At 55.3% G+C, this 26,206-nt stretch overlaps 1 protein-coding gene and 1 pseudogene across 1 annotated transcript; one reads left to right on the top strand and one right to left on the bottom strand.

Annotated features, from left to right (window-relative positions):
- Nucleotides 1-26,206, top strand: part of LOC132334709 (zinc finger protein 850-like) — an 800,740-nt pseudogene that overhangs the window by 420,940 nt on the left and 353,594 nt on the right.
- LOC132334736 (zinc finger protein 239-like) lies at nt 19,058-20,643 on the bottom strand. The gene is made up of 2 exons (XM_059860840.1): nt 20,574-20,643; nt 19,058-20,387 (listed from the first exon to the last, which is right to left on the bottom strand). Exons 1-2 carry the CDS (start codon nt 20,626-20,628, stop codon nt 19,300-19,302), a joined length of 1,143 nt encoding a protein of 380 aa, XP_059716823.1. The 5' UTR covers nt 20,629-20,643; the 3' UTR covers nt 19,058-19,299.

Genomic DNA, 26,206 nt, shown 5'->3' with positions numbered 1-26,206 from the left:
CTGTGGTGATGTGGAAGATCCTCCAGGTGCCCTGTGTCCCACATATGGTGACGGTGTATTTCCCCCGCCTCTTTGTGCATCTGCTCTTCCAAGTGCTCTTCAGCACTCTGGATATGCCAGAGGAGGTCATTACCTTCTGGAAGGGATGCCAGGAGCAACATGGCCTTGCCACCAGCCCCAGGAGGTGCTCCATCCTACTCCTCCTGTCCCTGCCACGTGACCTGGGAAGGAGCCAGTGCTCCCAGCGTGACCTGGGCTTTGCTCTGCACGCAGGTTTGCAGTGCAGACCCTGAAGTCCCTGCTCTGCCGAACGCAGCACGAGGATGTGGTGGTGGCAATGGAACACAATTGTGGCTGGGACATGCTGCTGTGTGCTGACACCCACCACTGTGCCATGAGTCTGCTGGCCAGGTGAGACCCCCTTCTCCCCACTGCCTCTGACATTTGTGCTCTGTGCCCAGGGAGCTCCACACAGATCCTGTGGTCGTGGGCCAGAGGGTCACCGAGGGACGGCCAAGCAGACTGGAAAAGGCTGGGAGAGGAGGATGCCCACAAGGAGCCGCCTCCCAAATAGTCCAGGGCCACTTGCACAATGCTGGGGAAAGACCAGACCTGTGTGTGTCAGTCCTGGCGGAGGTTTGTGCCCCTGGCCCACAGTCTTGGTTACTTTTTCTCCTGCCAGGGAGATGTCCTATGTCTCCATCCCCTTGTGTTCCCGGATCGCTCGCTACCTGCTCCGGCTGCTCAGCACACAGGAGCCACGCTGGGAGCTGCCTGCCCTGGCATTCCTTGTGGAGGTGAGCCTGATGGCCAGCGCTGCCTCGCTCAGCTGCCTCCCAGCTCTCTGCCCTTTCAGAGCCACAGCTGCCTGGGATGGAGCCCGTGCCCTGCGCTGCTGCCTGGGCCCGGCCCTGTGTGGTTCCGAGCTCCTGCCGGCCAGGTCCGCTGTCACTGCTCTGTGCCTTTCAGGTCCTCGAGTGCCTGGACTTGAGTGAACGCAGTGCTAACAGAGTCCTGCAAATCTTGTCAAGGCAGCTGCAGAGGGAGTGCAGGGAGAGGCGTCACCTGGCGCTCAGGGCCCTTCTTGATCTCACTGATGATCCCTCAATGGTGAGAAGGGGGCAGTGGCTGAGGCTGAGCTAGGGAATGCAGTCGCTTGGGCTTGGCTGGCCTTTGGGAGCTGGGGCAGCTGCTCCCAGCTCTCCTGCCTCCCGCTTCAGCTGCTCAAGTGCTTCGGGACAGGCCTTGGGCCTTCAGGCCCTGCGGCAGCAGGATGGCATTTCACAAATTTGTGTTCTGCACAGACCAAAAAAATGTGGAGCCTGACTGAAAGTCTTGTGGAGTTCCTGTGGGACACAGATGGAGAGATAGTTATCATGACAGTCATGCTACTCAGCTTTATCATCTTGGACAATGACATGCTGATGCCCAGCCCCATCACACTGCAGCTGGTTGAGGCACTCCTGCCACTCTTTGACCACGTAAGGCTCGCTGCCCCCAGCCATGGCCACTGGGTGCTACCTGGATAATTCGTGCCCTGAGGATTTGCAGGCCTGTGTCAAGCTGAGCCCCATGCAGCCAATTCTGAGGTCTTTTTTTCTTCCTTTCATTCAGGACAATAGCCAGGTGCAGGTAATCTCCATACTGCTCTTCCGAACATTGGTGACTCATCCAGCAGAAAAGGCAAAAAAGGCCCTGAAGACACCCCTGCGCCAGAGCCTGCTGCCACTCTTCTTCCACTGCCATGATGAGAATCGTCTTGTGGCACAGGTGAGGACTCGTGGGCTGCTGCTGTCGCCCTGGCAGGGGGCTCGGCTGCCTCCTGCCCTGGTGCCTGCCAGGCTGCAGCCTCCTCCAGGCCTTGGCACAGGGACACGGGTCCTGCGCCCTGGGCTGTGGGGTCATCTCCTCGTCTCTGCTGCTCTCCAGGCTTCACGGGAAACGCTGCTTTGTGTGGCCAAGTTCCTGAAGAGGAGGGATCTTGAAAGACTGCTCAAGAACAAGAAGCTGTGGAAGTTCACCGAGTGCCTGGTAAGGACGGCCTGGAAGCCCCAATCTCAGCCTGGAGAAGGCCCCCGAGGGCGGTGCTGAGAGTGCAGGGCGGGCAGCTGTGCCCCTGCCCGCTGCTGCACGCAGAGGCCGCGCGGGCTCCTCTCCAGGCTCCCGTGGGCCCGAGCCGGGTGCCCGTGGAGCCCCGGCCCGGCGGAGCTGCGGGGCGGGCCGGCACCGCGGCTCCCCGGGCAGCAGCCGGCCCTCTGCCCCTCCCCTCGGGAGCCCGGCGCCAGCGGCTGCTGGCCGCGCCTCAGGGCTGTGCTGGCAGGGGAGGCCGGGGCTGGGCGCAGGCAGCGCCCAGCCGAGGGGCTGAGCCCGCGCCAACCCTTCCTTCCCTCCCGCCGCTCTCTCCAGCTGGCAGAGGACAGGAGCAGAGCAGCCGAGCACCTGCGCCGGGCCCTGCGCTACCTGCAGAGCCCACAGGAGCCCCTGCGAGAGGCGGCCATCAGGTTCATGGGTGAGCCACGAGCCCGGGCTCCCTCCCCGGCCCGCCGCAGCTCGGCCCCAGCCCCGCCTGCTGCCCCGGCAGTGCCGGCCGGGCCCGGTGCCAGGGAGTCCCGGCTGGCCTCGGCGCTGCTGCCGCCCTCTGGCAGCCGTGCCCTTGGGCGGCAGCGTGCGGCCAGGGCCCGGGCTGAACCCTGCCGGGCCGGCAGGCCGTGTGGCCACAGCACCGGCAGCGCCGCTGGCAGGGAGCTGTGCCGCTGGGGCCGTGACAGGCACTGTGTTCACAGGGATGGCTGGGCAGTACCTGAGGGGGCAGCAGCAAGAGCTCCAGCTGATCTGCAGTGGTGAGTGAGGGCAGCGGGCTGAGCGCAGGGGCTGACAGCGGGGGGAGCCGCAAACCCTGCCCCAGCTTCAGAGGGCTCTGCGCCCATGGGCAGAGCACGCAGAGATTTCAGGGCCACGTATGCCATTCATCGCCGGCAGCTTCGGGCTGATCCCCTCGGTCCCTGCTCCCTCCTGGCCATGACAAGAGTCAGCTGCCGTGGCCCTGGCACGGGGCTCTCCTTGGCTCCCCACAGATCCGGCATCTGACCGTGGCTCTGTTCCTCTCTCTTGCAGCCCTCGAACGCCTGACTGAGGACATGAGCAGTGCCGTGTCAGAGCTGGCACTTGAAACACTGCATGTCCTCCGAGCAACAGCGAGTGGGCAATATTCCATCTTCCAGAGGCTGCAAGATCAGCTGCGCAGGGCATGGATGACTGGGCCTCGGCCTCGTCTGTTGCGGCTTGGCTGGCTGCACTGCTGGAGCTCTGTAGAGAGCTGAATCCAGGAGGCTCTCTTTGCTGGGGCAACCTTAGCCATTGGGGATTTTCTTTTTCTTTATGATTTTTTTTCTTCCCTTCCTTTTTATTCTATGTAAATATAAAATGTGTTATAATATACGGACTCTCAGGAGCTTTTCTTTACTGCCCAGGATCAGCAGGGCATAGGGGAAGCAGGGAAAAGGGTTCTTGTATTTAGCATCCTGCCCAGGCGTACAGTGCCGCAGGGAAAATGCCCAGAAGCCCCTTGGCCTTTGGTGGTTCCGCTGAAGCCTTTGTGCTGCCGGCAGAGCGGCTGGGCAGGGGCTGGAGCTGCGGGGATCCCTGTGAGAACAGTGCCTGGAGATGGCCACAAGCCCTGTGCCAGGCAGGAAGCGCCATCCGTGTCCTCCTGCCCGTGTGCTGCTGCCTGTGTTGCTGAGGGCTCTGAGGTGCCTCTGGCTGGGGCTCCTCTGGAGCTGCTGTGGGGCTGAGGCGCTGCTGCCGGGCAGCTTGGCCAGGCTAAGCAAGACCCTGAGGGGCTGGGGCACCGGGAAGCCCTGAGCAATTGGGTGTCAGAGGCCATAAGCAGCCCCTTGGCAGCTGCCTTGTTGCTGCTGGAGCTGACTTGCAAGATGGATCCTGGGTGCTCTGGAACTAACAGCAGTTGTTGGAAACAACACTAACAGTGTTGTTGGAAACCAAAACGCAGGGAATTTTCAGACCTTTGGTCTTGTCAGCAGAGCTTAGAATTAAACACAGGATTTTACCTGAGACCTTGGAAAGGGCTTCCAAACATAGGTGCTAGAAGCGAGAATGTGGATTTATAGTTTATAGTAGAGACATGTGGAGGAAAGTTGAAGTGGAGGAAAGTTTAGAGTTGTGTAGTTCAAGATCTAGAAAACGAAAAGTAGTTACAATGGTAAACAAGAAGCTTAGGATGCAGTGCCGTAGGTTTCTACGTCATAACATGGTTGGTTGGCTAAGGAAGCTGACACTGTAGCATGAGTCCATAGAAGGAAATATTGAAGGATTGGGTCCAAAACATAGATATCCTTGTTGGCAGTGTCTTATTGGCCAACAAATCTTTAAAAGCTCTTGTAACTAGAAGTCTTGCAGCCTTGTGAGCCGTGCGGTGGAGATGGGAGCCAAACTCACTCTTCCTGTCTATGTAGAAGATAAGGAAAAGAAATGGCATCATCTAAAAAACTCAGAGGTCCGCTCGCTAGCTCCTTCCTAACTCCTTCAAATCCCCCAAAGTGTGAATTAGTGACAAACAGATGACAAGGACTTGTAATGCTGGCTCTTTGACTTCAAAGCAGCTGCTTTAGAATCTTTCACACAACCCTGTGTAGTTATGTGCCAGAAATGTATCATTTGAAGAAACTTTCCCAACGGAATTGAATGGGGGTTTGTTTGAAAGGTGTTTGAGGAGAAAGCCTCCCAGCAGAGGTCTGGCCTTTGGCCTAGCTGTGTCCCAGCTGATTGTGAAGTGTGCCATCAGCTGCAGGGCTTTCTGGGCTAAAAATATCATCAAGTCACTTGGCCTATAAAAGCTGGAGCCACTTTTGGGGCAAATTTGGAGACGTCATCTATGGGTGGATGGAGCACCTAGGATTTTCCCAATTGCCGGGAATGGTTCTCCAGGTCCCTGGTGTAAAAGGGGGCTCCCCAGCAACTGCACATCTGCAAGATGAGAAACAATTGTCTTGGTTTGAAAAGACAGGTGTCCGCTAAGGAAGGCAGAAGCCTTCTCTGAAATGGAAAATGTAAATCCCCTCCCTTCAAATGATTATAATTTAGAAATTAAAATGCTCTCAGGGAAAGCTATGGGAATAGGACTGAGCCCGCAGAGCAGGGCAGCGTTTGCTGATGGTCTGAGCCCTTCCTAAAGATCCTGTTGGGTTGTCTTAGACCCCTGGGGCAAGGGATTCCTTCCAGCCTGGGCCACTTTGGGTAGGCTGGGGGCAGCCCCAGGACAGGTGGCAGTGTGTGCAAGGGCCCTGGGTGGCACACTGCAGCACGGTCACCGTGGCACGAAATGGAAGCCGGTGTCCAAGGGCCCTTTGTGACACGTGGGAAATAGAAGCTTGCCCGGGTGCTTGGAACACGCAACGGCGCAGAACGGGACAGAGCGGTGCCGTGAGGAGCCCCCGCACAGCCACTCGTTCCCGTCTGACCCGAAGCTTTTCCATGGCTTTGTTCCTGAGGCTGAGCTCGAGGCCCGAGCACAGGACTCACTGACCTGTGGCCTTCTGAGGCTTCTGTTCTGCAGCTGCCCTCAAGGGCAGAGCGTGGGAATTGGCGCCCCGGGGCTTTTCCAGGACATCTCTCCTGCAAGTATCTCCAGTCAGTGACATGGAACAGAGACCCCCGAGAGTGCCCAAGCTGGCCTGGCCGGACGAGGAGGAGGAGGAGGAAGAAGGCCCTAGAGCTGCCCCAGCGCAGGAGACTGAAGACGTGGTGCCGTTCCAGCCACCACAGGAGGGTGAGTGGCAGAGCTGGGCCGCAGGGCTGGAGCCTGCAGCCAACTTGGTCCCACCCCATGCCATCCCATGCCCTGGGGACATGCCCACGGACAGGACGGAAGAGGGGCCGGGCAGACACCCCGCAGTGGCTGTGCTCCATCCCCCTGGGGAATCCCGGGGGTCTCCCTGCCTGGGAAGCGCAGGGCTGGGCTGTGTTCTCCAGCCTCTCCCGCAGCCCCTCCGCTCTGGCTGTGCTTGCTCTTTGCCAGATGCAGCCCTGGAGCGCACGGGAGAGCAGGAATCCAGCCGTGGCCGCTTCCGCAGCACAGCTCAGGTAACTGCAGCCATCCCCAGCTGGGTTGGGCCTGCTGTCCCTGCTCAGCCGAGCACCGTGTGTGGAGCAGTCCATGCAACATCCCCGGCTTCTTGCCCTTCTCCTACAGCTCGTTCGTGAGTTCATCCACAGCATCCAGCAGGGAGAGACCAGCACTGAAATAAATAGGGCAGGAGATCTTTCTCCTTTTCAGTGCCTTTATTAAAAACGATCAGCTCAGGTTGGGAGGTAAGATGGGTCTGCGGTCACACCTTTGTCGCTCCCAGGAGTGGCTTGGAGGAGGAGGAAAATGCAGCTTCGTCGACTAGGGGGCAGAGCTGGGGGTCCTGTCCCCACAAAAGCAGTGGGGATATTCCCCTAATTCTGCTTTTTGGGTTTCCTGTCTAGGGCACTGGCTCTAGCCAAGGTCCTTTTAGTCTGGGGCTAGGGGCAACAAAGGTTCTCAGTGTCTCTGCAGGCTCTGGACCTTTGTCCTCATGTCTAGACATCACTTTGATCTCCTAATTCTGTATTGGCTCTTCGCTTTTGGGGTTTTTTTCGGTAAGTGTGGTGGGGGTCCTTCCCATGGCATGCTGAGTCTGAGGTTATTTTGCATGTCCTCTGATGTCCCTTCCTTTCACTGGCTGAGAAGGGCCATCCACCTGGCCCAGGCAGGGTGGTACTGATACAAAAAGGGGAATTCTCAACAATACTGAGTTAACGACCTACTCTTAATAGGTCATTACAACATGAAGCTAACAAAGAACTCTCTTCTGCCACTACTGATTAAACTTGTATTCCTACAACCTTTTTTAAAAAAATGGGTAACCCTTTTTAACTGATAACATCAGGCACGTGACCACTATATATGGACAATGGAACTCTGTGCTCTGTGCTGTTTGGTGGTTTTGCATCACAGAAGTGATGTTCTAAGAGAAGCAGTTTCCTCCAATGAAAAAACCAATCAGTAATTAGGTTTGAGAACTGACAATCTGTTAAACCACTAAGGAAACTGTACACGGCCCTGTGAAGACACATGGTAAAGATGAAAAAGCCTGGGAGGGTCTCTTTCCCTTCTGGCTGGCACAGAGGTAACAAGGCTGACCCAGCCCCGTCCCAGCCAGGGCAGCCCAGGCGGCTCCTGCCGTGGGGCCGGGCCCCTTCCCAGGGACCCCGCCAGGCCCCATCGGCTGCCGGGCAGGGCAGGGGAGGCCGTGGGGCCGAGGCCAGGCCGGGCCATGGCTGCAGTTCCAACATCTGGGCACTGCTGAGCCCTGCCCCGCCGCCAGCCCGGGCCGAGCCAGGATCCGCCGGGCCCCAGGAGCAGCCCCGGGCCGGGCCGGCTCGGCCAAGGTTCTGCCACCGTTGGGGTTCGCCCACAACCCCCAGGCAGGGGGAGGAGAAGCCATCGGCCCCCGGCCGTGCTGCTGCTGTGTTCTGGCCTGGCTGCAGAGATCCTGGCCCTGCCCCAGCGCGGCCCATCCTGAAACAGCCCCAGCGCAGCCGCTGCAGAAACCTCCATGGTAAAACAGCTCCGGCCCAAGGACCGAGCCCAGCCGGGGTCACGGAACCATCTGCAGGCCCCGGGTGAGATATGAACTCTGTCAGTGCTTCCATCCTCCCTTGAGTGAGAGAGAAAAGGACAAAGTGCAGGCACAGAGAGGGGCAACGTGAACACACCGAGGTCCGTGAAGAGGAAGCTGAGCCCCAGATGGGAGGGATGAGGAGATGCCTTGATCTTGGGGCTAAAATCCTCTTGTAATGCTATGGAGAAGGATGTAATTGATCCATCAGACTCTCTTTTTCACTATGATGCATGAAAAGTATGGGGAGATGACTTGTTCAGCAAAGGCCTTCATGCTAAAGTAAGCAAATGTTGAAGTAGCTGTGATCCCATGAGAAGTTTGTACAGAGAGAGAGCAGAGTGATGAGACCCTGTGCCCTCGGGGAGACAAGACCTCTCTTCTCAAAGATGAAAATGATTTCAGAAATAGATGAAGAGAACCTCTGCTCTTAAACAGCTCATGTTTAAACTAATACCCCACAAGTTGACATGGCCCATAAACACAGCTGTGGGAAAAGCTATGAAAAATGGGAGGGACTTGACTAATTTTTCCAGGTGGCTGCTATTCATGGAAATTAAAAGCCCTGAGAGAACAGTTTTCTTGTGGAGAAATCTCTACAACATTTACAAGAGGAACTTCTCTCCTTAAGTGAACTAAAAAAAAGAATATTGTAGAGGTGGTAAACTGACTGAAAATTTTAGGTTTTGTCTCCTTGCATTGTCAGTAAGAAAGAAAAGGTTGTAGGGAGAGAAGTCTTCTGGAAGTTTTGTTCTGATTCTTATTGCTCTTTTAGCTACTGTTAAGAACATTTTCTTTATATCCTTTTAAAGTTCTGAGCCTACTTGGCATTTGTCCTACTCCTATCTCACAAAGGAAATGAGCAAGGATATTCCAGTGAGTGCACTGCTAATTAGCCAGCTCTGAACCCACCACACTTATTGATGCATTGGCCAAAACCACTACAGAAACTTTCCTGATGAACTGCACAGGAGCAGAGGGAAATCAAGGCAGAGCCATGGTTTGTCAGGACTTCTTTGATCCTAATGAGCCCTGTGGTGCATTTGGAGCTGAGCCCTGGAGCCTCAGGGCCTGAGAGGAGATTGCACAAACCATTCCAGGAGCCAAAGGCAGAAAAAACACCCAAAGTGTCTCGAGGCATGAATGGGTCCCACTGAGGTCCATACCCAACACAGGCTCCTCATGGGCTCCTTGGAGGAGAGAATTGGAGGCCAGGACTGCACAAAAACTTCTCAGAGACTCAGTGTGGGAAGGAAATTCCAAAGTACCTTAAACACCTTGAGTGTCTCAAAGTATTAATGAGCCCCACTGAGTGTCAGTACAAAGCTCTCCAGGGACTCATTAAAGCAGATAATTGGGGCCATGATTGCACAAACCTCTCCCAGAGTCTGTATCCAAAGGGAAACACCAAGTACCTTAAAAGAACTGAAGTACCTTGAAGCATTAATGAGCCCCACTGAGTGTTGTTACTGACAAAGCCTCTCCAGGGACTAATTACAGCAGGTAATTGGAGGCCATGATTGCTCACACCTCTCAGAGACTCCAAGGCAAAAGCCAAACCCAAAGTCCTTTGAAAACCCTGCAGTCCCTGGGAGCATTCAGGAGCCCCCAGGGCCATTGCTGAGCAAGGCTCCCCAGGGACTCCTTCCAGCAGATCCTTGAGGCCACTGGGATGTGGGCTAGGGGGGGATGCTGAGGGCAGGACAAGGGGCTGACGGTACCCAGCCTGGCTGGGGCTGTGCCAGGAGGCCCCAGTGCCTCAGGACAAGGTGTCTCCTCCCAGCCCTTGGTGGCACAGACCCTGCTGTGCCCCAGGGCACCAAGACTTGGCTTCTCTTTGTCCCTACCTGTCATCAGTACCTCCAGTTCTCTGCTCTGCCTGGGGCCTGGGGACACTTTCTCAGTTGTGTCCCTCAGTGGGACCCATTAAAAGTGAGAGAAACTTTGGAGTTGGATTCTGACTTGGAGTTCTGGAGAGGTTTCTTCAGCTCCCTGTCAGGAGCCTGAGCACAAAGCCCCAGAAGGTCATTAAAGTCCTTGTGCTGTGTCTGTGCTGCTGAGCTGGGCTGGGCTCCTGGCCCAGAGGCAGCTCCTGGTAACCAAGAAGAGCTTCAAAAGCACATTTCTCTTGATGAGCAGGTTTTTTCCCAGCCCAGTAGGGCTGGGGCACTGCCTGCAGCTACCCCAAGCGTAGCACAGAGGCACAGAGAGCTTCAATCAGTCAGGGCTGGGAAGGTGCTGAGAAGTGCCTGGGGCACAATCACTGCCAGCCCTTGGCACAGGAACCTCTGGCTGCAGGACAATGCAGCTTCAGCTCCTGGAGCCATCTCCTAAAGCTGCAACTTCCCAATGCCTGCAGACTCTGTGAGTACATTCTCTGATTGTCTCTTGTGCAGAGCAGCCAGGGGTGCCCAGGGCTGTCCTGCAGAGCAGGGTCTTGCAGCCCAGGGCGCTGTGCTGGGGCAGGGACTCTGCTGCCTGCCAGGGACAGCTCTCAGCCGGCCCAGGAGCTGCTCCCAGCCCTGGGGGACAAGATCTGGGTGGGAAGATACAGCTGGTAAGGCTTCTCCTTCTGTGGGGAGGATGCTGCATTGGTCAGGACTGCTCCCATCATGGCATTTAACTGCAGAACATTTCCATGTAGATTATACAGGGAGCACAGCAAGGGAGGGGCTGCATAAAAGCAAAAATCCTGCTTTCTTTATCTACTGCTCTGGGTTGCCTGGATGGGAAATTGCCCAAAGATATTTATCTCTCAGTTCAGGTTGAAAATAAAAAAAATATATCGCAGATCTGAGTAAACCAGGCAGTGACAGAAATCAGCACAGGGCCCCTTAGAGGCAGCATCAGTGTTGCTTTTCCAGCCTCCTCATGGTAGATCTGACTTTGCCATCAGAGCCTGCAGAGCCAGAGCTGCCCCTGGGCAGTGCCAGAGCTGGGAGGGGTTTGCAGGGCAGAGCTGAGTCCCCAGGGCTGGGCTGGGCCCTGGCAGCACTGGCAGAGCCCAGCCCTGGGCACAGGGAAGCAGCTGCTGGCAGGGACAGCTCCAGGCAGCAGAGCCCTGAGCAGGCAGTGGGGGTAAAGTTGTCCCCAGCTGTGCTGGGATATTTAAAATCTTCTCCAAGCCCAACTATTCCATGATTCCTTTTTATACAGATCCCCATGTCAAGGCACCGTAAATGTCCAACAGCAGCTCCATCAGCCACTTCCTCCTGCTGGCCTTGGCAGACACGCGGCAGCTGCAGCTCCTGCACTTCTGCCTCTTGCTGGGCATCTCCCTGGCTGCCCTCCTGGGCAACGGCCTCATCATCCGCGCCGTAGCCTGCGGCCACCACCTGCACACGCCCATGTTCTTCTTCCTGCTCAACCTGGCCCTCAGCGACCTGGGCTCCATCTGCACCACTGTCCCCAAAGCCATGCACAATTCCCTCTGGGACACAAGGACCATCTCCTACACAGGATGTGCTGCACAGCTCTTTTTATTTATGTTCTTCATCTCAGCAGAGCTGTCCCTCCTGACCGTCATGTGCTACGACCGCTACGTGTCCATCTGCAAACCCCTGCACCACGGGACCCTCCTGGGCAGCAGAGCTTGTGCCCATGTGGCAGCAGCTGCCTGGGCCAGTGCCTTTCTCTATTCACTGATGCACACGGCCAATACATTTTCCCTGCCCCTGTGCCATGGCAATGCCCTGGGCCAGTTCTTCTGTGAAGTCCCCCAGGTCCTCAAGCTCTCCTGCTCATATTCAAAGCACAAGGAACTTGGACTCATTGCAGTTAGTACCTGTTTAGCCATTGGTTGTTTTGTGTTCATTGTTTTTTCCTATGTGCAGATCTTCAGTGCTGATGATCCCCTCTGAGCAGGGACAGCACAAAGCCTTTTCCACCTGCCTCCCTCACTTGGCTGTGGTCTCCCTGTTCACCAGCACTGCCATATTTGCTCACCTGAAGCCCTCCTCCATGTCCTCTCCATCCCTGGATCTGGCCCTCTCAGTTCTATACTCGCTGGTGCCTCCAGCCCTGAACCCCCTCATCTACAGCCTGAGGAACCAGGACCTCAAGGCTGCAGTGTGGAGAATGATTTCTGGCTGCTTTCAGAAACATTAAACTGCTGGCCAGTTTCTGCAAATCACTTGTAATAAACGTCATCTTTGATACTTCTTGTTGGTTTCATTTCTGATGTAATTTTTCTTTGTTTTACTTTTTTCATATTGTCCAAAAATAAATGTCATTCTTTGTGCCATTTCTGATTTCATTTCTCTCTACCTTCTCTGTGGCCAAAGACTGTTCCAATGCGGGGCTGCACTTTAGGTGGCTTTAAAGGAACTAAAGGATTTCCCAGAAAAGTTTTCTGCAGAGATGCCCTTGTGTTGACTTCTCTGGAGCTGCAGCAGCAATGTCTGTGTGCAGAGCTGGGGCAGATCAGTGCTGGCACAGCAGCTGTGCCCAGCAGCAGCAGCACTTGGTGTTGCCAATGCTGCACCCGTGGCCCTGCCCCGCTGCCCTGGTGGCCCTGGTGTTGCTGTAGGGCCTGAGTGCTCTCGGGGCCGGGCACAGCCCTGGGGGTGGCAGTGCCAGGGCTGCAGCAGGGACAGGCCATGGGCACTGCTGGGGCAGCGCTGACACCTCAGGCTAGGCCCTGGGGGCTCCAGGCTCCTTGCCCAGGCTCTCTCAAGAACACGGCCAGGAACAATGCTCAGCACAGAAAACCCCCGTGAGCAGCCCCAGGGTGGCCGTGGGCAGGCTGGGGGCAAACAGCATGGCTGGTGCTCTGCAAGGGCCCTGGGGTAGATGGGAAGGAGCAGCAGAGCAGGGGCTGATCCATCCCCAGTGTGCTGGACAGCCCAGGGCAGCGTCCCAGAGCGTCCTCATGGAGCTGCCAACAACATCCCCCCTCTGCAGCCCTGGCCTCTCCCCCAGCTCACACAGGTGCCCCATCCTTGCAGGCACAGGCACGGCAGCACTGGCTCAGGAGTCCCTGTTTGCATTGCACAGAGCAGGGGGAGCACCCCCATGCTGTTGGTGTGGGGACATGAACCTGAGGGAGCACAAATGCCATCAGCCCCTGGGGCCAGCAAGGGCTGGGAATGGCAGGGAAATGACTCAGCTTTGTCCTGGCCTCTGCAGTCATCCAGAAAGTTTGTTCCCATCAGCTGGGAGTGTCCTGTCCCACTGCAGACGCTGTTGCTCAGAGCCAGGGCTGCCTGGCAGCCACCCCCAAACTGCCCTGAGCATTTCCTTGGCTTCACCTTGGCTTTCTTTCCTCTCCCCTGGTTCAGATTTCTTCCTCTTGCCCACCGCTGTTCCCTCCCCTGCAAACAGCCCATCCCTGTTTGCCCTTCCCTCTCTGGCCCCACTCCCCATTGCAGTTCCTGACTTGGCACCATGGGAATGTCCTTTGGGGAGCAGGATCATCCCACAAGTGCTGCAGGAATTGTCTGCAGGCTCCAGCAGTGCCTCCTGCTGCTCCCTTGTCAGAGGCACCACAGGCCAGGGGGGCACATCTGGGCTGCTGTGTCTGGCTCTGGGGCTCCCTGTTCTGGGCAATGAGGAGGAGCTGCAGAGGCTCTGCAGGACTGACAGGATGGGCTTTGGGCCTGGCAGGAGAAGCTGAGGGACCTGGGCTGCTGGAGCTTCTGAAGAGGAGGCCCAGGGCTCATCCTGCAACTGCTCCAACAGTGGTTTCAGAGAATCCCAGAATCAGCAAGGTTGGAACAGGCCATGGAGATCATCAAGTCCAACCTGGGTCCTGGCACCACCTTGTCCCCCCTGAGCCTCCTCTTCTCCAGGATAAACAACCCCAGCTCCCTCTGCCACTCTGAACAGGACTTGTGTTCCAGACCCCTCCCCAGCCTTGTTGCCCTTCTCTGGACACACTCCAGCCCCTCCATGTCCTTCCTAAATTGGGGGCCAGAACTGGACACAACACTTGAGGTGCTGCCCAAGCAATGCTGAGCACAGGGGAAGAATCACTGCCCTGCTCCTGCTGGCCACACCATTCCTGATCCAGGCCAGGAGCCTTGGCCTTCTTGGCCACCTGGGCACGCTGCTGCCTCATGTCCAGCCTGCTGTCCATCAGTCCCTGCAGGTCCCTTTTTGCCTGGCTGCTGTCCAGCCACTCTGTCCCCAGCCTGTAGTGCTGCAGGGGTTGTTGTGGCCAAAGTGCAGGACCCAGCACTTGGACTTGTTAAACCTCAACTTGTTGGATTTGGGTCCTGGATCCAGCCCATCCAGGGCCCTGTGCAGAGCCCTCCTACCCTCCAGCAGATCAACTCTCCCCGACAGCTTGGTGTCACCTCAGTTCCATTAGGCCCCAGAGTGTCCCAATGGTCTCCATGATTCCATGAGGCCTCCCAGTGTCACAATGTCCCTTTGGTTCCATGGGACCCGTTGGTGTCACAAAGTCCCTTGGATCCTGGGGCCCCACTGTGTCACAATAGCCCTTGGTCCCCCAAGGCCCTGTAGTGTCACAATGGATCCTTGGTTCCATGAGGTCTGGCAGGGCAGCAATGCTCTCCTTGGTTCCACAGTGTCACAATGGCCTCTTGGTCCCAAGGGCCACCACCGTGTCAAACATGTTTCCTTCATTCCAGGAGTCCCTGAGGAGCTTGGTTCCATGGGGCCCTGCAGTGTCATTATGGCCCCATGGTGACACGAGGTCCTGCTCTGTCACAATGCTCTGCATGGTTCCACAAGGCCCTGCAGGGTCACAGTGGCCTCTTGGTTCCAGTGGGTCCTGAAGTGTTTTAATGGTGTCCATGGTTCTATGAGGCCCCACAGTGCCACAACAAACTTTTGGTTCCATGAGCTTTCGTACTGCCAACAACAGTCTCCTTGGTTCCACAGTGTCACAATGGACCCTTGGTTCCACGAGGTTCAGTAGTGTAACATGGACACCTCGATTCCATAAGGTTCTGCAGTGTCACAATAATCTCCCTGGTTCTGTGGCCCTGCTGTGGCTGATGTGTAACAATGGACCTGTGGTACCATGATGTTCCATAGTGCCACCATGGTCTCTTTGGTTCCACAAGGCCTTGCAGTGTCACCATGGACCACTGGTTCCATGAGGTGCCTGGCCTTCCACAGCCCCTCACAGCCCCTCATGACCCCTCAGAGACCCTCATGGCCCCGCACAGCCCCTCATGGCCCCTCACAGCCGCAGGCCCAGGGCACCTCCCAAAGGAGAAGGGGTCGGGCCCTGCTTGTTCTCCTTTCATTTCAGCCCCTTCACAGCCACGAGTGCAGAAAGGCTGAAATGGAGCCTTTCCCCAGCGTTTCCCTCGGGGTTAATTGCGGGCTGAAGCTCTGTGCTGGCGCTGGCCCGAGCGCCACCATCCGTGCAGCCGCCAGGCCTTTGCTGTCCCCCCCGTGTCCGTTCCCTGTCCCCGAGTCCCGCCCGGCTCTGGCAGCAGCAGCAGCCGCAGCGCAGGGGGCGCGGGCCCGGCCCAGCCGGGGCTCCCAAGCAGGAGCAGCAGCAGCGCCGGCCCCTTCCCGCCTGCTCCTGCCTCAGCTTCCAAGGGCTTTTTCCAGCTGAATTCGGGACTAGAGCAACAAGCACCCACACACAGCCCTGACTCCTCAGGGCCCGCCTGTGCTGCCCTGAGCCAGCCCTCAGAGGAAGAAAGGATCAGGTTCCAGCGCTGTTTTCAGCTCGGTTTGACTCACCCTGAGGTGCCAGCAGAAGACTGCTGGTGCCTTTGCCTTGGGAATTGGAGATCATGGCTTCACTTGGCCCTCTTCTGCTTGCCACCTGAATTTTATCCATAAAACTGCAGGTGCCTCCTTCAGGTGGTGCTACCTACAGTGCTTTCATGACAGTGAAGTCAGTATTTTTGTCACGGGCATAAAGATCAGCAGACATTGGAATGCCCACCAGCCCCTGAGCACTAAGGCGAGGGGAATTAAAGCCACACAGGCCACATTTGCAGCGCTCAAACACAGCCGTGTTGCTGGCACTGTTGAAATAGAATGAACTGACAGAGGCCATCAGAGAAATTGCCTCTGCAGTGTGGAATTAAATTAGAAAATCCACCAGGAAAAACAGAAACCAGAACTTCTCGACTTGCTTCATTTCTCTTTCCCAGCAGCAGGAAACGCAGATGCCCAGAGGTATTTTGCACTGCCGCTGAGCCCAGTTTGAGCCCAGGCTCTGCCCAGTCCCAGCAGGAACCTGAGCCCAGCCCAGGGAGCTCAGCGCACGCGGGGCCAGGCCCAGAGCCCCGGGCACGGCCGCCCATTGCGGGGCAGCAGCGCAGACAGAATGTCCTGCGGCCCAAACCTCCTGCTCCTGCCACACAGCGCCAGCCTTCTCCCCCTCCTCCTCCTCTCCCAGCACAGCACAAATTCCAGCTCAGAGGAGGCTTCCCCAGAGAGGGCTCCGGCTCCTGTTCCAGCCTGAGTGTCCCTGCAGAGGAACAGGGCATCTTTCAGGCAGTTCCACAAGCTCCGGCTTCTCCCTTCATGGAGAGTCTGGGATGCAAATGGCCTTGCTAAGAAAGCCAAAACCCAAGGGAATGGAATAGTAGTTATTAGAAAAAAAAAAATCACCCTTCTTTCAGGCAAGGTTCACCAAGTCATTCCCTGCATTTCTCCTTTTCAGATTCTTTCAGTCAGCTGCTCTGAGAGGTCCAGCTTGTTCTAGTGCCTACCACGAACTGATTGTGCTCTTGATTTATGCACCAAGGCACCAGATGTGAAATCATCTACACTGAACTCAGAAACAAACTCCCTCTGTCAGAGCATTTCACGTTCCAGATAATTTTCAAGATGTCCATTGAGAGGCTGGAATGATTATCACCCAACTCTCTACTTGTGGCTGCAGGCTCTGGAGATTCTTTCTCTGCATTCAGCCAGGCTTGTATTCCCTAACAAATCCTGGTACCTCCTCCTGTTTTCTTAGCCTAGAACAGTAACAATAAAAACCTTACCCACAGCACAACTCTCCAGTCCACCAGGAAAAGGAAGGACAAGTTGTCAAGTTCTCAAAACCTTTGTCCTTCTTTCCTGCAAGAGTCCTGCTGCACGCAGTGTGGAAAGCCAAGGGAAGCTGCAGGTGGTGGCACAGCTTGTGACAGGAGCTCGACCTTGTTCTCCAGGAAAGGTTCTTGAGAAGAGCAGACAGGACTGTGGAAAACATTCCTGGAAAACTGAAACAGCTTTCCAGAAGTGCAATGAAAATGGAAACAATCTGAAATGCTTTCCTCTATTTATTTCTCTGCTTCCTTTTTCCATCTTGCACTACTTCTCCATGCCACTAATTTCAAATGCATCTCACCTCCAAGATCGATGACTTAGAGTTTTAGACAGTATAAAATACCATGAGCTGTTGGAACCCTGGATGCTGAGAATTGTAAACTTCCTGTGCTTAAAGGCAAAGACGCACAAGAGAACACTGCACTTGACCTGAGGCTGTGGAGAAGGCTTCAAAAATTGACTGGTAGTACTGGGATTACAGGTGTGTAGTTGGTTAGAAATGTGTAATATCACAGGGTTGAAAACTTAAGACTTTGGGGTTTTAGAATACAGAAATAAATATGAAGCAAGATGGAGGTTTTAGGCTGGAGGCAAGTTGTTCTTCTTCACCTTCTTCCTTCTTCAAGTGTTTGGGTGATGGTTTGCAATTGGACAGAAAAGTCTGCATTGTGGGCTTCGAGGGATCAGTTATTGAGTTAAAAGGGAAAATAATCTAGATATTATTTCTTAATTGGATAGTTGAGTCTTAAAAGACCTTGTAACAAGAGATAGTTAGCCATTTTGTGCCTTGCTAATGAAAAGCTGCTGAACTCATGGTTATGAGGCCATTTCACCGATAAGAAATAATAAACACCTGAGTCCAAACATGAACTACCATCTCAAGTGCCTTCAATCCCAACCATGAGAAATGGATAATGAGCTACACAGTTTGCCTTCCCCTGTTTTTGTTGGAAAGCAATGCTGGAGCCATAAGTGCAGTGCTTGGGTCAGGCACGAATCCTGCAGCCAGGGAATGTGCCCCGCCAGTGTGAGACCCTCAGCAGGGACAATGCTCAGCAGCATTGCTGTACTTGGTCTCCATAGAGCCATGCCAGGACCAGCGGCTGAGCTCAGGAGCCAACACAGCCCCTGCCCTGCTCCAGAGCCCCTTGGCAGGGTGGGCTCCTGCCCTGGCTCTGTGTGCCGGGAGCCGGCAGCGCTGGGTGCAGGGCGCCCAGGGAGGGCACAGAAACGCTGGGTGAGAAATGCTGGGGGACAGCGAGATGGGCACAGGAGCAGCACACACAGCGGGCACAGCCTGCAGGAGAGATGGCCAAGGGGAGAAACCAACAGACTTCTCAGGAGGGTGGAGAACAAACCTTTAGTTGCAAACTTCAGAGAATGAGGTACTTGGGAAATCTTAAATCAACATTGAATGACATTAAAGCACTTGACAAAGCCCTGACTTAGCAAACTCTAACCTGTCCAACTTCAAGTTATCCAGATTTCGAGAAGAGGAGGTCAGGAGAAGAGAGAGAGGGAGAGAGAGACCCACAGACAGTCTTGGATTTCAGCTGCTGTGAGCTTCAGGGCCACGGGATGTGTCAGTGTCACACCCGTGTTACAGCCTGACCTGCTCTGGTCCTTCTCACAGGGGGGGTTTTTGGGGTGCCAGGGGCTTGGCAGCCACTTTGGGGCTGGGTCAGAGGCTGCAGTGGCTGGGGCAGGACAGTGACCACCCCACCTATGCAGAACTCTCCCTGCCCCCACACACACACTGCAGGTATCTGAGACTCTTCATCCTTTCTCTGCTCTCCAGCATCAAGGCAAGGGACTCTGGTTACAGCTCTGAGCTCGTGCCAATGGCAACCACCCCGGCAATGGGGATCCAGGGAGCTGCTCTCAGGAAACCCCCAAGAGCTGGGCAGTGCCCCAAAACCGCCTCAGAAACGTGAGATACCCCAAAATCTCTTCAGGAACGTGGATTATTGAAAAACTCACTCAGTAATGGGCTCCCCCTCCCTTCATCATCCCCAAACTTCAGCTGTCTCATTCCAGACCCCAGCCCACCTCCCCAGTCCCAACCCCAACCCATCCCACCACTCCTGGACTACATGACCCCCTTCCCAAGCCATATTTCCCCCATTTCAAACCTTCCAAACCCCATCCCACCCATCCTGCCCCACACAATGCCCATCTCACCCCTCCAGATTTGAAGCCCACTTTGCCCAATCCCCTTCCAACCCCATTCCACACCAAGGGGCTGTGGAATCGAGGAATTTTGGGGAGAGAGTGAGTGGCATTGAAGTGACAGATCGAACCCTCTTGTCTCTTTGAGTGCCAGGAAGGGAGACAAGTACACCAAATACCCCCAAAACCCCCAAGTTCTCCCAATTATCTCCCTGAAACCCAGATTCCCCTGAAACACAAGTAAAAAGTGAGGCTTTAGAAGCCTTTGATGAATTTATTGATTTTTACCCAATTTTCTCTGTTTTAAAGAGATGAAGATGAATCCAAAGAAAATTAGGGCCAAAACAAAAGAATAACCAGCCCGGTGTCTTCCCAAAATGGATCACAGGGAATGTGGGTCACCAGGGCTCTGACCAATGTGGGGCCTCCCATGGCGGATGAAGTTGGGGCAGTGCACAAAGCTCTTCCTGCAGCTGGGGCAGTGGCAGGGCTTCCCTTACCAGTGCCTCCGTTGGTGTTTGGTCAAGTTAGAGCTCCAGCTGAAGCTCTTCCCACACTGGGGACACTCGTAGGGCCTCTCCCGGCTGTGGATGCGCCGGTGGGTGATGAGGGTGGAGTTGCGGTTGAAGCCCTTCCCACAGTCAGGGCAGAGGAAGGGCCTCTCATCCGTGTGGATCTGCTGGTGCTTGAGGAGATGGGAGCTGGTCTGAAACCTCTTCCCACACTGGGGACACTCGTAGGGCCTCTCCCCAGTGTGGGTCATTTCATGGATGATCAGTTGGGAACACCAACTGAAGGTCATCCCACATTCCCCACATTTGTATGGCCTTTCCCCAGTGTGGCTCCTCTGGTAGCAGATCAAGTGGGAATGCTGGCTAAAGCTCTTCCCACATTCCCCACACTCATAGGGCCGTTCCCTGGTGTGGATCCTCTGGTGGCGGATCAGGTTGGAGCTCCAGCTGAAGCTCATCCCACATTCCCCACACTCATAGGGCCTCTCCCCAGTGTGGATGCGCTGGTGGCTGACAAGGTGGGAGTTTTGCTTGAAGCCCTTCCTGCAGTTGGGGCAGCAGAAAGGCCTCTCCTCTGTGTGAATCCGCTGGTGCTTGAAGAGATGGGAGCTGCTCCGAAACCTCTTCTGACACTCCCCACACTTGTAGGGCCTCTCCCCAGTGTGGATGCGTTGGTGGATGACGAGTTCTGAGCTGTACCTGAAGCCCTTCCCACATTCCCCACACTCGTAGGGCCATTCCCCAGTGTGGATCCTCTGGTGGCTGATCAGGTCAGAACTCTGCCTGAAGCTCTTCCCACATTCCAAGCACTTGTAGGGCTTCTCTCCATCATGAAGCAGCTCATGGACCACCAGCTTTGAGCTCTGGCTGAAGCTCTGCCCACTTTCCTGGCACAGGGGAGGTCTTTCCTCCTCAGAGCACCCTGGGCTGGCTTTGCAGCCCCTCCTGCAAGATCCCCAAGGCTTTTCTTCCCCGTTGGATTCCTGTGCCCTGGAGCCGCTCAACACAGCCTCTTCCACGAGGTTCTGCTGTGGGGATTTGTCCTCCCTGGTCTCCATCCTCAGCTCCTTCCCTGGGGGAGGAAGGACAAGGAGAGAATGGGACTTGCCTGTGTGCCAGAGGGAAGGGGAAGGAGATCCCCCCACTGCTTCCCCAGCAGGACGGCATTGGCAGCAGGGTTGTCCTGCAGCCAGGGGCCATGCTGGGCTGGGAGATGGAGCAGGAAAGAGGGGGAAAGGGGCACTGACTTCCTCCTCACCTGCCTGGGTGTCTTGAGGCATCATCTTCTTCCTCAAAGCCTCTTCCTCCTCCATGTGGCCAAGGTTTGGGAATGGGAAATCCTGGTTCGGGGAAAAACAAGGAATGAGCACCTTGAGTTTGAAGGTCCCTCTGCCCAAGTCCATCTCTACAAATCACCAGCCATCTGGGGTCCATAAAAGCCTCCCAAAAAACAAGACTCATCCCTGAAAATGCCTCCCAGGAGTTCCCTGTCTCTGGTCTGCCCCCTTTGGTGTTTGGGGTTCCCCCCTGTCCCAGCTGTTTGGGGTCACATTTGTATTGGGGGTCCCCCCTCTACTCGGTCCCTGCCCTCCTCAGGCGGCTGGGAGTCCCAGGAATCCTAAAAGTTTCCCCTTTTTGCTCTCCCCACTTAGGGATGCTGGGGGTCTTGCAGTCCCGGGCCCCCTTCTCCCCTCACTCTCTGCTCTGGGCTGCAGGGGCTCCAAGGAGTCCCCCCTGCCCCTCTCCAGGCTCTTGAGGGTCCCGCCAATGGCGGCGCTCCCCCCTCTCTGGGCTCCCCACTTTGGGCTCCTGGGGGACACAGGGCTCCCCGAGGGCCATCCGCGGCTCGGCTTTAAAGCCCTGCCAGCTCCAAACATCCCCCCAAAAAAACCCCAAACCCAGGCACCCCCGGGATATTTCGGCCGAGCTCCCCCTCCCCGGGCACCTGCGGAATGGGGGGCGATGTTCCCGGGCTGCTGTGAATTCAGGCAGCGCTGGAGCCACGTGGGTCCCCGTCCCCTCCTCCCGCTGCTTCCCGCTGTCGCTCCGCCTCTTCCTCCCTCCCTCCCTCCCTCCTCCTGCTCCTCCCCTGCTGCCGGAGCCCTCGCGTGTCCGAACGCAGAGAGGGCTGGGGGGATGCCAGGACTGGGAGTGACTGGGCTCTACTGGGATCATGCTGGGAGCAGCTCCTGGGTGACTGAGTTCTACTGGGATCATACTGGGATCATACTGGGAGTGAGTGGGAGCAGCGCGATGGCTCCAGCGCTGGGGCTGGAGGCGCTCCTTGGGGGCCAGGGGGGAGTGGGACCACCGGCACCGGGACCCTGAACCGCCACTGCAGGCACTGGCACCCTCCTGCTCCCCTTATCCTGCACAGGGGCCTCCTTGAATTCCTCCATTACTGGACGTCAGGACCCCCTGCTCCCTGCATCCCATGGCTCCCAGCCCCCAGACTTGCCGTGTGCCTGACCCTGGGACACCCTGGAATGCCTTGGACCCCCATTCCTGCCTTTCCCAGCCCCCAGCCCCACCTTTGTGCAAAACCAGAGACCCCCCTGAACTCCCCCTTCCCGAACATCCCGGGTATCCCCACCCTGGTACCCCCTTTTTAGGAAACCCTGAGCCCCCTTGAGCCCCATTTCCTGGGCTCAAAGACCCCCTGGAATTCCCTTCTACCTCTGCACGTCCCTGCACTCCCATTTCCGTGACACTGAGACCCCCCTGCACCCCTTTATCTGGAACAACTCAACCTTTTCCCAGCGCCCGCCTCTCCCAGCCCCCAGCCCCACCCTTTTCCCTGACCTGGGACCCCTGGGCCACCATTCCTGCATTTCCCAGCCCCCAGCCCCTCCTTTCCACACACTGAGGATCCCTGGCACCCCCTTTCCTGGGCACAGGATTCTCTGGACACCCCATCCCAGCTCTTCCAGTGCCTGCACCCCCTTTCCTTGGCTCTGAGCCCCTGAACCTCCTTCTCAGCTCTGCCAGCCCTTCAAGTTCCCCCTTTCCTTGGCCTGTTGATCCCCCTGGATCTTCAAACTCTCACTTTCAGCACCCCCAGCTCCCCCAGATCTCGGTGTCCCCCCAGTTCTGCACTCCCTGCAGTGTCTGGAAGTGGCGCTGTCGGAGCCCGGCCCGGGGGTCCCCCAGTCCTTGATTGTGGGGGACGTGGACGGGACCCCCTGGGAGCGCTGGGGCAGCGAGCGGGGCCGGATGGAGCCGCAGAGAGCGGGGATGGAGGGGGGAGTTGAGCTGGGATATTGGGGTAGCCAGGGCTGGGATGTTGGGATAGCCAGAGCTGGGATATTGGGGTAGCCAGGGCTGGGATGTTGGGATATCCAGCCCCGGCCCAAGGACAGGACCCGGCCCGTGGCCGACAGTGCCCTGGAGATGGGGCCGGTACAACCAGAACGGGGGGGACTGGGGGGGAGCCGGGGGCTGGGCTGGGATCTGTGGGAATGGAGAACTCTGAGGGGCTGGTATGGGATCTCTGGGGCTGGGGAGGATCTGTGGGGCTGGAATGGGAATCCAGGGAGCTCCAAGGGGCTCCCTGGCCCTGGGACACGACTCCCTGGGTCCGTTCTCTCCTGGTTCCCAGGTCTCCACACGCTGCAGGTGGTTTCCAGCTGTGCCCTCCTGTCCCACGGAATGTCCATGGATCCCATGGGTACAGCTATGAGGGGTGGGATTTCATCTCCTTCCAGCTGGGACCTGGGAGCAAGGAGGGTCCGACGGTGCCACCTGGATCAGCCAGAGGTGCTGGGAATCCAAAGGGATCATGGTGGAGCAGATGAAGCATTACCTGGGACACACCTCTGTAGAAGAGCTCCCAAAATACATCAGACATGGTCGGGAGGCTGTGGAGCACAAAAGTGGGTGTGGGAGGAGGAGGGGAGTTCCTGTGGGAGTGTGGGATTGAGGAATGGGAGACTTGGGAATGCAGGAATTCCCATGGAATTTCCATGGCCAGATGTCACTCTCTTCCCAGTCAGGTGAGAATTCCATGGATGGATCTTCCCCTAAGCCTTGCCATGGGAATTCCATGGGGAAGTTATTTGAATTGATGACCAATGCAATGCCAGCAGTGCAATGAGACGTTATCCCTGCTGGGATTCCATGGGACAATTCCTTTTCCTTTTCCTTTTCTTTTCCTCAAACTTTTTCTTGAAATTTCCTTTCCTTGAATTTTCCTTTCCTTTCACTGAAAATTATTTTCCTTGAAGTTTCTCCTTTCCCTTTCCCTTTCCCTTTCCCTTTTCCTTTCCCTTCCCCCTCCTTTCCTTTCCCCTTTCCTTTTTGCCTTCCCTTCCTTCCCAACACTTCCCTTCCCAATGTGTCAGTAGTAGTAGAGGTAATTGACTGAAGGAGGCGTGGAATGACATGGATTTTTTTTCCCCTTCTTTTCAAATTAATACGTACTGCATAAAATAATTAAGTATCTTACTCTGCTGCCAGGTTGGTATGCTCTAATTTAATCCACTGACAGTCTGGTTTTCCTTTCCAACTTGAAAGATCATTTCCTTTTTTATGTCTTTCAGAACATGATTGAGACTGGTAGAACAATGAAAGCTCTGCTTTCCAAAATAAAAGACAAGAAACCAAGGATGGTAAGAGGTAGATCCTTGTAAGGTACAAGGATAAAGCCACTAACTAACATCTTCAAATCATTTGGGTCAATAGGCAGTGTATGCTGACAGGTGCTTGTTTGGCTTGAAGTTTGGAGTGGGAGGAAGCAAATGCAGGAAGTAATCCTTATCCAGCTGCTGAAAAATTAATTGTTTCTTCAGCTGGGAAATGGACCTGGGCACTGCCATTTTCACTGCTCAGATAATTATAAAAAGGTTTTATGGCTCTTGCCATGCAGTCATCAAGTCTGATGGATTCCCTGTTTCTTACTTTATGTTTGAAGGAAATTAAGCTCTTTCCATAGCTTTTCTAACACCACCTCAGTTGCCTCCATACTAGAATGACAACACTCAGAATATTTCTTCATACTGTTGTTATGAATTGAAGCAAACTCCAATAAGCTTAGTCCAATTGGAATTTATTAATTACAGCAAGCAAGGCATAAGCAAAATCAGCGCTGGGCGACAGGGGAGCCTCCGCTCGCCAAGGAGTGCCGCACCCACTGTTCGGTACAGTCTAACTTTTATACTGTATCTCTTCTCGTTGGGGACGGGTCCAGAAAGTACTCTGCACCTGTGTCTTCTTGGTGCTAAGGGGTCCTCCTCTGCTGGGAGTCGTCTGATGAAGGCTGCTAGTCTTCCTCGGTCGTCCTCTGGTCGACTTCTCCTTATTTAGTGGTCATGCCTAAAATTCTAGAACTTATGGTTTATTGAGCAAGCATTTATTAAACAAGAATATTTTAAGCAAGCATTTATTAAGCAAGAATATACTTGTGATTGTATGCGGTTTTGGTTACACGTGGTTTTAGGTCTAAGTATTTTATTCCCTCTATCTTTAGCTCTTTAGTGAACAGAACATGAACAAAACGCACCAGGTTCCACCACACTGTCAGCCATAGAGGTTTTCAGAATGAGAGTCTGTCAGCCCTGGGAAGATGACTTCAAGTAGCATTCTAGATCTGCTTTTAGTAGATCTCAAAAGAAATTTTGTGGAATATCCCTGTGTCTGTCAAGTAACCACAATGCTCTATAAAAACAGTTGCTTTAAGCATCAGGTATCCAGACAGTCTTTCTAGAGACTGTCCAGGAGGTTCTCAGGTTCTTCTGAAGTGCGCAGGAAAAGCAGGAATAGATATGATTTTTCAGAAGAAATTGTCCTTTTCTCCCTCCCCCCGACTAAAATCGTTACCAACCACTTGGACATGCTTCCCCCTCTGTGCTATTCTAGTGTGCATTGCTGCACGGAAGGGCAAAGATCTGAGACACGGGATTGAAGGGAACTGAATACAAAGTCGAGCCACTTGGACAGACAGATCAGAGCCTTTGCTTCTCCCTCCACTTCAAGGCTGAACACTCCTCTTTTCTGTGCAGTCATCTCACTGTTTTAATTGAAGTGCATGATTTTAGACACTTATGGGAAGTGTCGAGAGCCTGGGTTCCCCCCCGGCCGCGCCTTCCTTGTGCAGGAGCAGCCCGGAGCTGGGGCCGAGGCCCCGGCGATATCGAGCGCTGCCGCTGTGGCCCGTCACGTTCCGGGCCCCGGAGCGGATTCCTCCCCCTCCGGCCGGGGACCGAGGGGGCAGCAGGGCTGGAAGGAGCGGGGACCGAGGCCCGCCCGGCGTCACCGCCCCCGGCCCGGCCCCGACAATCGGGTGCTGCGGTTGCCGGGGAACCGCGGGCGCGGCCACAGCGGCTGTGACGGCGCCGCCGCCTCAGTTGCCGCAGAGCGCGCTCCGGGCTGGTTGTTCGCAGCCTGGGCTCGTGCAACGGCTGCACTCAGCGATTCGCTCGGGGACTTTTTCACAGAGATTGTCTCTGCCAGCGAGCCCTGGACTCGCAGAGCTTTGGTCTCTGCCAGCGAGGAGTCCTCAATTTCATTTGAAGGTAAAGATTGATTGTGCTTTTTTGTTTTGTCCCATCTGTGCTCTGAAAGAGAATTCCAAAAGGAAACAGAGGATGGGATAATGTGCAGCTGAATAGATGAACGATATATGGTCTACTGATGGTGCTTTTTTTCCACTGAAGAAATGCAGAATTTCCTAAATGTAGTAGTCTATAGGCATTTTTTTTCCCTATAGTGATGACTTAAACTGCTTAAAGGTGAATGAGTTCTACTCAGGTGTCTGTGGGTTGTTATGGTCTGGTTCTTAAAATTATTAGGGAGATGCTCCTGAATTAAGGTGCAAACAGGACCATATGCCAAAGTCAATTGTCTGGATTTGATGTAACAGCAAATGTGAGGAAGAGAGAGAAATAGAGAAGGGAG

Source organism: Haemorhous mexicanus, chromosome 16 (assembly GCF_027477595.1).
Source record: "Haemorhous mexicanus isolate bHaeMex1 chromosome 16, bHaeMex1.pri, whole genome shotgun sequence".
Lineage (NCBI taxonomy): Eukaryota > Metazoa > Chordata > Aves > Passeriformes > Fringillidae > Haemorhous > Haemorhous mexicanus.
Note: the sequence above shows the minus strand (reverse complement) of the source record. Positions and strands in the feature narration are given on the sequence as shown.

Coding starts and splice junctions, on each gene's coding strand:
- LOC132334736 (XM_059860840.1), bottom strand. CDS start 20,628: ATGGAGGAGGAAGAGGCTTTGAGGAAGAAGATGATGCCTCAAGACACC. Junction 20,388..20,573: donor GCCTCAAGACACCCAGGCAG/GTGAGGAGGAAG, acceptor TTCCTCCCCCAG/GGAAGGAGCTGAGGATGGAG.